At 46.1% G+C, this 13,895-nt stretch overlaps 1 protein-coding gene across 3 annotated transcripts in view; it reads right to left on the bottom strand.

The window, feature by feature from the left end:
- KIF21B (kinesin family member 21B) overlaps positions 1–13,895 on the bottom strand; it is a 1,294,294-nt gene that overhangs the window by 289,913 nt on the left and 990,486 nt on the right. For all 3 annotated transcript variants that reach the window (XM_085643177.1, XM_085643182.1, XM_085643184.1), the window contains one exon: positions 10,304–10,440. In XM_085643177.1, the coding sequence (XP_085499303.1) occupies positions 10,304–10,440 (137 nt within the window). The remainder of the gene's footprint in view (positions 1–10,303; positions 10,441–13,895) is intronic.

Raw genomic sequence — 13,895 nt, 5'->3', positions numbered from 1 at the left:
CCACCGCAAGTACCCCGAAAAATAAGACCAACAGCATCCGAAGCGTTTGTTACCACCTACCTAGAGGAATCCCCACCAGCATACCTAGACGGATCTTTCCCTGCACCCCCAACACAGGCCCAGCTCCAGGAGCTCGAGGACGGCGGGGAGGGATCCGGGACAGCATCAGGAGGGGGGCCGACTGTAAAAGTAGACATCTCCGAATGTATATACGATCCAGATCCAGGAAAGGGCAATATGCTCGTGATTTCACTAAGACTTAGACAAGCAGTCGCATATTTGGAAAAATTACCAGATATGGATAAACACCTAAAGAAAATGTACAATTTCATAAGAACAGGGGAGGGTCCTGAGTGCATAGCAGAGGCCACACAAAACAGAAAAGTAATTATTAAGAACTATATCCTTCGTTTCCTAATTAACGGTCTGATCAGGGAAAAAGACGAAGGTGACGGGGACGTACACCCTTGTTATATAGGTTGGAGTGATCATATAGATGCCGGTCAGCATGATAAATCAGGACAGACAGACAGCATGTTGACCAAAATCCGAAAGGCAATAATAGCCTCACACGAAGCAGGACCGGACGGAAAGGCTGAGTCATCCTCTGATGACGAAGCCGGGGACAAAGACAAAGTACTATACGTGGGCCATGCCCGACGGTTCGAGAGGCCCAAGGGCCTCAATTACCGTAAACAGGGAACGGCTATAAAAGAAAGATATTCCCTTGAAAGTTTATTCCAAACTACCGAAAAGGCCCTGAATAGATGGATAGGTAACGACCAGCCCCTCACCCCGACCGAAAAAGAATTAGCACGGTCAGCGACCCTGTGGGTGTCCCAAAATGATACATATAATAATGATATAGTAGCCCAAAGGTTCTTGAGCCTCCCACCAAACGAACAGCGCATAGCTGGTGTTTACATGGTCCAACATTTGATTACGTTGTCAAAAGGAAATTGAGAGGGGTGTAGCTAGAAAAAGAGCAACCCCTGTGATTTGATGACACCCCTAATGTACAAAGTGTTAACGAAAAATAATTAGTGATCGGTTAAAAGTTTAGCTTGAGAAAAATTGTGGGTATTTCGAATTTGCAAATTGTTCAAGAATACAGGTTTGTGTTCTTGGTGGTTCAGTGAGCCAATGTGCTGGGTCCAGACGGTTGTGGGTCCTGATTCACGCTGAACATGCAGAGACTCCTACCCATTAGAGGTTGATGAAATAAGTACCATTGTGCGAAGTAATACCCAATCTCTGCTCTGTGCTAGTAAGTTATGTGCTGTACATTATTCACCGTGAGCGTTTTACTAATCTGAGATTGGAAAAATAAGATTACGATCCCCTGAAAACAAATTGTATATCAAAAACAATTTTTCAATAGGGCGAATTATTGCAGTTTATATGGAATTGGGAAGACTTTTTGTCTTTGACAGCTTCAGAGTGAGGAGAAGGTGGGGGCTAAAGAGCGCAGAATGTGATGCAGAAATCAAAGGCAGATTCTGACCTTGAAGCCTGTAAGGTGGGGGCTAGGAAAAGGAGCGGAAAACGGGAGGTGAAATCACTGCTTAGAAAGCTTCTCTGACATAGCATCTGTGTAATACCTGCAGCCGAAGAGCCTTGAGGGCCAGGAATAGATAGAAAACAGATGGCTGGCAGCCCAGGCTCAAGCCGGGCTGAGGGGCTATTTTTAGCTTCTCTGATACAGACAGGGCAGCTGAGAAATGAAACTCGAGAAGCCTTCCTTTGTTCTATTCTGTGCAAGACTAGTGCCCCGAGGAAATGTCTATGGAAGACTGTTGTTTTTCTTTCTTAACTACTGTTTAATTGATTCTAGAACAAAAAGTAAAATGATGCTCTTGCTTGAAATTTTAAGGGCTATATGCCTATATAAAAACGATTTTCAAATTCAGACAATTTTCACAGTGGAAATTGTGGCCCAAAGCTGCCACCAGTTGGATTGGCAAAATGATCCAAAGGTTACAAGTATGAGAAGAAACATGAGATATGCGCCTTCAAATAGGAAATCAGGGTACATTGTGTTGAAATAGATGCATAACACCTTTCCAAAAAGAAATGTTCGTGTGTTTTTCATTTTTGAATATTCTTGCTGGTCCTGTGTGTCAGAAATAATACAGTCAGTCCAGCTGACAGCTGCTCATCATTAAGATGACCTTCTGTCAGATGGGGGGTGAGTAAGGCAGGAAAGGAAAATCAGTTATTGATTATAAGCCTGACAAATTAAGCAGGCCAGAATGTTCGCCTCTGAGCTGTAGGTACGGTAATTGCGCATCATTGCTCATTTATATATGTTATTGTAATTTGTCTATGCTTTCTGTGCTTGGTATACCTTTGCTTGGCATATGTATTTTTTTTTGTTTTTGTGTCGTATTGACCAGTCTGTTTAGCATTAATACAAGTTCTCCTGTGCGGTACAGAGATGGTCGTGACAACGTCAATCTTTGCGCAGCGCTTGGCTGGAACTTGTTTACAATTACTAAATTTCACAGACATGATATTACCATCATCATGTTGTTAAAATAGCAACAACACGTTATCAGTGTATGTCTAATTGGTATTGGAGATGAATAAAACAAAAAAAAAAGTTATGCAAGACTAAAATATGTGTCACATGACTGCCCTTCTCTTATAGACAGACAGCCTCGGTCATATGTTTCCAGATTGGACATTAAGGAACCATTATGATCTGTACACTCGCATCTTAACACTTGAAATGCCTGTTTTAAATAAGGACTGCCACCCCAGAGTGACAACTCTGCCTTTTAGAATGTTGTAAACGGGTTTCCACCCAGTAGCCCAGGGTTTGCCTGCGTGCCTAAAATCTGTTGCAGCAACGGCCTTAGCCATAAGACAAAGTGACTCGATAGTGCTGGGCCACCCCCTGACAGTACAAGTACCGCACGCAGTGGAGGTTCTCTTGAACCGGACACAAACCCAACACCTGACTGTAGCGAGACTGACAGGTTATGAGCTGACGTTATTTCAACCACACATAGAGATCAGACGATGCAACATACTGAATCCTGCTACTCTTTTGCCCTCCAGTACAGAAAACGTTCCACCACATGACTGTGTTGAAGTGATACATACCGTGACTAAACCAAGACAAGACTTGACAGATGTTGCACTCCCAGACCCTGACCTAACACTCTATGTTGACGGCTCATGCATGAGGACGGGGGCGGGAGAATTAGTGGCAGCATATGCAGTGACCACTGCTACTGAAATAATAGAGACTAAAAGAATAGACATACTGTCAGCACAAGCAGCAGAGCTCATCGCTCTGACACAAGCATGCATAAGAGCTAAGCACTTGAGAGTAAACATTTACACCGATTCACAAAATGCATTCGGGGTAGTTCACAATTTTGGAGTACTATGGAGAGAAAGAGGTTTCTTGACCTCTCACGGGGCCAAGATACAGCATGGCCCCCTTATACAAGCCCTTCTGGAAGCGATACATTTACCGACAGCCATAGCTATCCTGAAATGCAAAGCACATACTAAAGCCACAGATACCATTTCTCAAGGCAATGATCTGGCAGACCGAACTGCTAAACAGACAGCTCAGACCCCACTAGACATGACGAACTCACAGATACCATCAATGACCAAAGCCATGACAGTCAGGGATCCTTCCAGGGATGTACAAGACATACAGACACATGCTACTCTAGACAAATTAAAGAAATGGTCGGAACAAGGAGGGGTACTGACTGATCAGGGTTGGATGACTAAGGGCAAAGCAACATGGTTTCTTCCTGATTCGATGGTACAAGTGATCATAAATACCGCACATAGTCCTGCACACTTAGGAGAGAAAGCAATGCTAGACAGCTTACAGAATATCTGGTTCAACAAGCACCTGCGTGCAGCAGCGAAACAAAAAGTCAGAACATGTATGATCTGTTGCCAATTCAATCCAGGTAAAGGCATTCCGGTGGAACAAGGTGGATTTCTCTCCACCTGACCATCCTTTTGAAGTCCTCCAAATGGATTATATCCAAATAAACAGATGTAGAGGTTACAAATATGTCCTGGTAGTTGTATGTGCACTCACAAGATGGACAGAAGCCTATCCAGACCCTGATTATACTGCTGTAACTACCGCCAGACAATTGGTGCGAGAGTTTTTCCCACGCTATGGATTACCGCGTGTCGTATATTCCGACAACGGTCAGCCTTTCTCCTCTGAACTCATGAAGCAGGTGTCCCTTCTGTTAGGGTATACCTGGAAGTTTCATTGTGTGCGACATCCTGAAGCAGCAGGCCTTGTAGAAAGGCACAATCAGACCTTAAAGACAAAACTAGCAAAGATTTGTGCAGAAAAAGGTGTAGATTGGATGGTAGCCCTGCCGGTTGCCCTCTTTTACATGCGAATGGTAGCCCATTCTAGAACTGGCTCATCTCCTTACGAAGTGGTCTTTGGTAGACCACCGAATATGTGGGGCACTCCGAGGCCTAAAAAGATTACTGATGTTGATAGTAACATGCTGACAGATTACCTGGCTTCCTTGATGTCTGCACTACTCTCTTGTCATTCGCAGGTTGCCGCCGCCCTCCCTGACAACACCCAGGTCAAGGAACACTCCATCGCTTCTGGGGATCATATTTTAATAAGGAACTTTGACAGGACAAGCCCTCTTGAGCCGAGGTGGAAGGCGCCGAAGTTAGTGCTATTGACCACGAGGACAGCCGTTAAAGTCGAAGGACGGAAAGGATGGCTGCATATACACCACTGCAAGCGCTACTTCGGGAATAACGACTCTTTTAAAAAGGAAACGAACTTTTCAGACTTTGAGCCCCCTTTACTAGAGGAGACTCCTCAGCAGGAGTACAAAGCTAAACTTAGATCTAGAAAGCCAGACCCCGTTTGATCAATTAAGTCCACTAGGTGGTGAATCGGTTGAACATGTATTCTGACTTGCATAAGATCTCGGACAATGATAATCATAAAAAGAGCAAGATGAAAAGCAAATACTGTAAAATATTACGTGGTAGATGTATAGTGACTTTGATTTTTCTATCTCTTCTGTGCATCACGATAATATGTATCAGCTTAATACTACATGCTATTTTTCCTCCTATTGCCTCACTCTTACACTCCTCCACTAATGATACCATAAAGCACACATTTAGTGATCTGCCATCCTATGAGCTATCCTATCGACTTGCCCTGCGCAACAATACCTTTATTCAGATGCTGCACCATTCACATCAGACTAGCAATGCTACAGACTGCTGGGTCTGTGGCCGACTTCCCCGTATCAGAAGGTGAAGGGAGTGTTGCCTCTTTTCCCTTTTCCGTTCTCCCATAATGGTTCTTGCGGAGCATGGTTTGCCTTAATGACATCCATCAACGGTGATGCCAAAGAATGTCAAGACAAGGAGTGTAGGGGTGACTGGGTATGGGGTAACTTGAATAAAGTCATGAATGAAGCATGTTTCCCAGACAAAGAAGGTCTTCCCCAAAGAAAAGGTACAGATCTAGAAAATGAAGAGTATCAGCAAGGAAATGCGACCCTCGACTTTATAATGTTGAATGTCAAGCCCATACACAATGTAGGTCCATCCTCAATTACAGTCCTGCCAGTAAAAGGGGACTTGTGTGTCAGAAAAGAAGGCTCAGTACATTTGGGGCACAGCGAGTGTAATACTATAATAGAGTTTAAAGACAAAGGAAAGTCCTATTTCAGAGCATCACGACACACCTACTTTATTTGTGGCCAGACAGCCTATGTACAGCTGCCCTTAGACTGGGGTGGGACGTGCTACATATCATTTCTTTTATTCCTAATAACGCACCATCTGTATACAAAGCAATAACAAGGCTCCACAAGATTGCCCAAAGCATACATCAAGACCCAGGCACGTGGACTTGGTCCAGTTGGCTCTGGGGAGTAATATCGGCATGGGGATGGAAAGTGTTGACCGTCTGTGGGTTAATACTACTAATGGTATTCAGTTGTTGTCTGTCTGCAGTGTGGCCCGGCCATTTGCGGCCTGTGTGCTACTGCATGTGTTCCACGTCCCCATATACAAAGCATTGAAAATGGAAAAATAATGCTGCAAGAACAGATCGACTGTCTCATGAGAATAGATGTGACATGAAGGGTCCACTAGGGGACAAGGAGGGAATGAGAAAATAAAGATTATGACAAGGCCTATGTGTCCCCTATGTGTTCCCCAACGTTTCGTGTACATGCATGTACGCCATGCATTTTCCCTCCATGGCCTGTCAACCATGATGCCTATGCTATAACATGGCCTGCCATCAAGTCTCCCATGAGAGAAACGACAAATCTGCACTGAGGCCTACACGTTTTGCATCATGTTTTCCTGCACTCGTGCCATTTTCATGAAAGCCCATTTTGTGGCTCAGCCGGAGCCCGAAAAGAGGTTTCAGGCCTCAGACGCTCTGAGAGCTGCAGCTGCGTATCCTTGGCCTCGCACACTTGGGCCTCAGCCAAAGGGACCCAGTCCGGGGTGCCGAGATAGTATTGAGCACGGTTATCTGCTTACTCCTACTGAATCACATTCCTGCCTGGAAAAGGAGGAATAAACAAAACCCGCCTGCAAAGGATAGAGCCTAGCCTTTATGTCTCCCTTTCAGTGATTGCAAAGCTCACGTCAGTGAAAAGCCCATAGCCCCCATGTAAGGCCCACGCAGTGAATAAAGAAATCGAAGCCACATCGGCTCTTGGTGATGGGCAACCTATGTCACAGATCAGTTCCTGCTCCGGACTTTAGATATCAGATAATACAAGATGTGCTGGTCGTCCTGACACTGAAGGCCTCTCTTCCAGACTCCCCGGCTGCACAGCAACCTTCCCCCAGTTACACGTCAGTTACACGTCATGCTTGAGTTGAGCACAAGTAAGGCAAAGTTCCGGTAAAGTTCCAGCTGATCACGCAACCCCCTCCAGGTACCCACCCACCTATGACACTCACCTATGACTCAAGTGGACGCCCACATGGATGCCCACCTTCACGCCTACTTACACGCCCACATGCTCTTATCTCATTCTCTCTTGCTCTCTTGTGCCTGAAGCGCTCCTGCTTACGTATAATATTGAATGTATATATACTGTACTCTGTGAATAAAGTTGCAGAAGACCCTTCCTGATCCCTTGTGGTGATGGAACCATTCTCCCTATAACTCGAGTTATTGGAATAAAGCCCTTTTGAACCTGATACCACGGACTCAGCCTCTTGCTTTATGCATGATCCTATTGATACCTATAGAAATTATGAGTGCGTAATACTTTATTTACGACACTACTGTTGCACTCTCTGGAGTGGGAATAGTAATTTTTACCCCTACGCTATCCAACACTTTCCCTACTGTTGCACTCTCTGGAGTGGGAATAGTAATTTTTACCCTTACGCTATCCAACACTTTCCCTACTGTTGCACTCTCTGGAGTTGGAATAGTAATTTGTACCCCTACGCTATCCAACACTTTCCCTACTGTTGCACTCTCTGGAGTGGGAATAGTAATTTTTTCCCCCTTCGCTATCCAACATTTTCCCTACTGTTGCACTCTCTGGAGTTGGAATAGTAATTTTTACCCCTACACTATCCAACACTTTCCCTACTGTTGCACTCTCTGGAGTGGGAATAGTAATTTTTACCCCTACGCTATCCAACACTTTCCCTACTGTTGCACTCTGTGGAGTTGGAATAGTAATTTTTACCCCTACGCTATCCAACACTTTCCCTACTGTTGCACTCTGTGGAGTTGGAATAGTCATTTTTACCCCTACGCTATCCAACACTTTCCCTACTGTTGCACTCTCTGGAGTGGGAATAGTAATTTTTACCCCTACGCTATCCAACACTTTCCCTACTGTTGCACTCTCTGGAGTGGGAATAGTAATTTTTACCCCTACGCTATCCAACACTTTCCCTACTGTTGCACTCTTTGGAGTTGGAATAGTCATTTTTACCCCTACGCTATCCAACACTTTCCTTACTGTTGCACTCCCTGCAGTGGGTATAGTAATATATACCTGTACGTTATCCAACACCTTTCCTATTGTTACACTCACTGGAGTGGAAATAGTCATTTTTAGCTCTACGCTATCCAACATTTTCTTTACTTTTGTTTTTTGGAGCTGGAGTAGTAGTTTTATTGTCGGTGCTATTTAATACTTTTTGTATTATTTTAGCTAACGTAATATACAATTAATTTGAACAATATTCAAATTAAATGTAATTTTTTAAATGTGTTATATATAATTATTTAATTTTTATTCATGTTATTGTTTTATGTGTATGATGTATTTGTAATTTATAATAATTTTTAACAAGTTATAAGTTATTATTAAAATGTATTATTAAGTAAGTATATATATTATATGTATATGTTTAATTAATGTTTTATTACATTATATATATTATTAATTTAAAACATTATAAAATATATTTAATTACGTTTATTTTATTTATAAGTATTATTTGGTTTATTTTACATTTTTTTAAAAAATACTTTATATTTTTAATAACGATATTTTTGACATTCTATATTTGATTTTCGATATTTTTGTACTTACCATGTTGTAGATAGGATCTCGATATTCTTGTCATCGATATTTTTGTGTCGATATTTTTGTAGGTCGATTTTCTGTCCGTCGATATTCTGTCAGACATTCTGGTGAGATAATATCTGAAATAATGTATTTTAATTGAGGCCCAAAACTCAGAGTGAGAATCAGCAGATGAAGAGTTTCAGTCTATACCCTCACTGAAACTGTGGCTTAGTTGATGTCTATTGGGTTATACGTAAGCCTTTGAGGAGGAAGGGGGGATTTGTTCATCACCCAGTGGCTGGAAATTGGATTTCTAGGAGATATGAAGCTCTTCTGATGGGCATTTTTTAGTTCTGTTGCCCCCTCCTTCTGTGGCACCAAGCTTTTCCAATTTGGTCTCCAGTTACTAAGATCATCAGCAAGGCAGGGTTCTGATGTGTGTGTGTATTATATCTAGTACATGACCTTCTGGTCAGGAGGAAAAGGGGTCTGCTGGCTATTTCATACAGGAAAGATAACTCCATAATGGGGCAACCTGAACACTGACTTGCAATTTATAACAAAAACAGGCAGTCCACCATTTCAAATTGCTCTCCCTTATGTTTCCAGTGTATTTCAGTATTTAGTGCACCTACCTCCTTTTGCTTCAGTGTGACATCACCTACACAGTTAGGAAATGGGACTGTAATTCTTCCCAGTGATCTCTTTGAAAAATCAATTTAGCTTGTTGTTGGATATTAATCTACAAGTAGTACAGCCTAAAATTATCAAACTGCATTTGTGGCAGGTCTTCCAACACTAAATCAGGATTAGCATTTAAACAAATAATCAGGAGTAATTTTCTGTATCAGTGAGAATTACTGAAGTGAGCGTTCTACATGTGTGCAACTTAAAATTATAAAAAGTATATGAACCCCTGACTGCTTCACGTATACTTATTGGTGTTTAGGAACTAAAACCAGCTCATACCTAAACTATAGCAAACAAAACAAAACCGATCTTATGTCACAATGTGGCTAATATTGTCCAATGAGTACAGACATTAAGAACTGGTAGGTACTAAAGTTACTAAAACCAACTCTGAGTCTCACATCGCAGTGGAAATGTGAGGGTATGAGCCAGGTCTACACCCTCAGGTGAGGTCCCAAAAGGCTGTAAAAGGACAGACAGGCTTCTTACATAGAGGCAGGCATGAGGGAGATTTTATTTCAAAGACTAAACACTGATGCAACTTTAGCAAAAGAAAGGAAGACAGCACAGGGCATAAAGTAATTCAAGCAAGGAAATGGTACACATAAAATAGAAGAACACTGTGAAAGGGAAGAAAAGGGTCAAGGAAGATGCTGACAGACGTGGATGAGAAATGAGGGTGCTGAAAGAAAAAAGGAAGGAAAAAGAGATAGCCGATTGGAGAATGGGATGTTCATGACTAAGGAGCAGAGGTAGAATGACATGACAAAGGCCCATTTCGGGGATACCAAAGTAGGGTGAAAAGATTCTTGAAATGAGGGCCTGTGTCTTTTTCAGTAACTTCAGAAACCAGCACATCTAGCAGACAGACTACTGGTGTATTTTGTTCTTTCATGCATCTGATGAAAGCACACTCATAAGTGAAGTGACACTCCTCTCTCAGTTACTATAAGATACGAAGTGTGCATATATTTATGCCCAAACCCAGGGTTGCATCCTATATCTGCTATATCTATTTAGTCCCACTAGAAGGGCTGACCCTGCCATCCAGGCAATACACATACCTTTGGATCCCGTGAAAAGCAACTCATCTGTTGCATCTAGACACAGGACTGGTTTGAAGTGTCCTTCTGCCACCGAGACACACTGCAGCGGAGCTGTCCGGGCACCCTTCAGTCCACCTATGGGGTTAATCACACCCCTTTGCACAGGAAAAACAGATGGTTAATCAGGCAGATAACATTTTTTTTAAACTAAAGCAACAAAAAAGGAATAACTGAATACCATTTGGGAACATAGTAAATAGTGTAGAAATGTCTTATTCAGGTATAAACCTCTCTGGACAAAATGAGTAATACATTTTCAATTGAGCCAAAGATTACACTCTTATTTTCTATTTTCATTATTGTAACAAAAATGTAGGTCTTTCAATTGACCATGATAATAATGGCGCAGTAACTTCCAAATTAAAATTTAAAGGGGTTATAGCCTTCCAATGAATATAATGAAGTCGGAGTTTGGCTTTGCAGTCAACATTAATGTTAATGGTCGAGCCACACAGACCTTATAAAATTGCAATGATAAATTCACACTGGAAACCAATACCGTTGAGGGACCTCCAATCGGATGTTAAGGGGAATCTACCTTTGGAAACTGGAACATGGCTTCACAACAGACATTATAAATGTGGAGGAGGAGTTTGTATTGGACATTAAGGTGCCGATCACGATCCGGTAAAAACCGGGTACGAACCGTCGGACGGAGCATATTCTCCGTCCGACGCGTACCCGTTCGTCAAAATATACAAACATGGAATTACGATTCGCACGGAAACACCATTTCCGTACGAATCGTACAAAACCCCGACCGACGAAAATAAACGTACAAATGCGATCCGGGAAAGCGCCGACGTGACGTCGGGACGCACGCAGCCTGCCATTCACGAACCAGGAATTACGATTCGCACCGACGTCATCCCGCACGGTGAATATTTTCCGGCTGCGAAAAACTGCCGGGAAATCAGGACGACGCGAACAAGGAGTACCGGTACGCGGCGGACAGACAGGACGACGCGAACAAGGAGTACCCGTACACGACGGACAGACATGGACCCGAACCTACGTGTCATCCCGGCCCTCATAGCAGTCGACCTCCTCTACAGGTTCCGACGCAGACGCCGCAGAAGGTCAGAACAACAAAGGGAGGGGGGAAAGGGGGGGGGGGCAGGACCAGGGGCAGGCCACAAAACCCCCACCAAAGTCACACAGCACACATGCCCTGGACATACCTGACCCTCAGGCCCTGGTCACTACGAGGGGGTGGGGGCGTGTCCAGCTAAGCCAGCGACCGCCACAACGGAAATTCTTGACGACGCGAACCGGCAACACAACCAGACAGGTACGTCCCGTACCCACGCCTTAAGAGCGTGGGTACGAGTCGTACCACACCTACGTCACCCCAACAATGGCTGGACGGCTCGTACCCACGTGGCAAAGGCCTGGGTATGGCACGCACAAGCATTCCACAGCGTGGGTACGGATATGTACGGACCGTACCCCCACCCGCGTACGCATGGATCGTACCCCCCACCCCAACAGTGTAAGTACGACACGTACCCCCACCCGCGCATGCATGGAGCATACCCCCCACCTCAACAGTGTAAGTACGACACGTACCCCCACCCGCGTATGCAAGGAGCGTACCCCCCATGCCAACAGTGTAAGTACGACACGTACCCCCACCCGCGTATGCAAGGAGCGTACCCCCCATGCCAACAGTGTACGTACGACACGTACCCCCACCCGCGTATGCATGGAGCGTACACCCACCCCAACAGTGTAAGTACGCCACGTTCCCCCACCCGCATATGCAAGGAGCGTACCCCCATGCCAACAGTGTAAGTACGACACGTACCTCCACCCGCGTACGTATGGAGCGTACCCCCACCCCAACAGTGCAAGTACGACACGTACCCCCACCCGCGTATGCAAGGAGCGTACCCCCCATGCCAGTGTAAGTACGACACGTACCCCCACCCGCGTATGCATGGAGCGTACCCCCCACCCCAACAGTGTAAGTACGACACGTACCCCCACCTGCGTATGCAAGGAGCGTACCCCCATGCCAACAGTGTAAGTACGACATGTACCCCCACCCGCGTATGCATGGAGCGTACCCCCCACCCCAACAGTGTAAGTACGACACGTACCCCCACCCGCGTATGCAAGAAGCGTACCCCCATGCCAACAGTGTAAGTACGACATGTACCCCCACCCGCGTACGTATGGAGCGTACCCCCCACCCCAACAGTGTAAGTACGACACGTACCCCCCACCCGCGTATGCAAGGAGTGTACCCCCCATGCCAACAGTGCAAGTACGACACGTACCCCCACCCGCGTACGTATGGAGCGTACCCCCACCCCAACAGTGTAAGTACGACACGTACCCCCACCCGCGTATGCAAGGAGCGTACCCCCCATGCCAACAGTGTACGTACGACACGTACCCCCACCCGTGTATGCATGGAGCGTACCCCCCACCCCAACAGTGTAAGTACGACACGTACCCCCACCTGCGTATGCATGGAGCGTACCCCCCACCCCAACAGTGTAAGTACGACACGTACCCCCACCCGCGTACGTATGGAGCGTACCCCCCACACCAACAGTGTAAGTACGACACGTACCCCCACCCGCGAATGCAAGGAGCGTACCCCATGCCAACAGTGTAAGTACGACACGTACCCCCACCTCGTATGCAAGGAGCATACCCCCCATGCCAACAGTGTAAGTACGACACGTACCCCCACCCGCGTATGCAAGGAGCGTACCCCCCATGCCAACAGTGTAAGTACGACACGTACCCCCACCTCGTATGCATGGAGCGAACCCACACACGTGTATGTTCTAAGCGTACATATTGTGAAACAGGAGGGGTGTGTGCAGAGTCCTCCCAGCAGTGCCCAGACACAGGAGGGGTGTGTGCAGAGTCCTCCCAGCAGTGCCCAGACACAGGAGGGGTGTGTGCAGAGTCCTCCCAGCAGTGCCCAGACACAGGAGGGGTGTGTGCAGAGTCCTCCCAGCAGTGCCCAGACACAGGAGGAGTGTGTGCAGAGTCCTCCCAGCAGTGCCCAGACACAGGAGGGGTGTGTGCCTATCACTCCCAGCAGTGCCCAGACGCAGGAGGGGTGTGTGCAGAGTCCTCCCAGCAGTGCCCAGAGACAGGAGGGGTGGGTGCCTATCACTCCCAGCAGTGCCCAGACACAGGAGGGGTGTGTGCAGAGTCCTCCCAGCAGTGCCCAGAGACAGGAGGGGTGGGTGCAGAGTCCTCCCAGCAGTGCCCAGAGACAGGAGGGGTGGGTGCCTAACACTCCAAGCAGTGCCCAGAGACAGGAGGGGTGGGTGCCTATCACTCCCAGCAGTGCCCAGAGACAGGAGGGGTGGGTGCCTATCACTCCCAGCAGTGCCCAGTCACAAGAGTGGTGGGTGCAGAGTCCTCCCAGCAGTGCCCAGAGACAGGAGGGGTGGGTGCCTATCACTCCCAGCAGTGCCCAGACACAGGAGGGGTGTGTGCAGAGTCCTCCCAGCAGTGCCCAGAGACAGGAGGGGTGGGTGCAGAGTCCTCCCAGCAGTGCCCAGAGACAGGAGGGGTGGGT

The sequence above is a fragment of the Triturus cristatus genome, chromosome 1_1, assembly GCF_964204655.1.
Source record: "Triturus cristatus chromosome 1_1, aTriCri1.1, whole genome shotgun sequence".
Classification (NCBI taxonomy): domain Eukaryota; kingdom Metazoa; phylum Chordata; class Amphibia; order Caudata; family Salamandridae; genus Triturus; species Triturus cristatus.
This window is presented reverse-complemented; position numbering and strand designations above follow the sequence as displayed.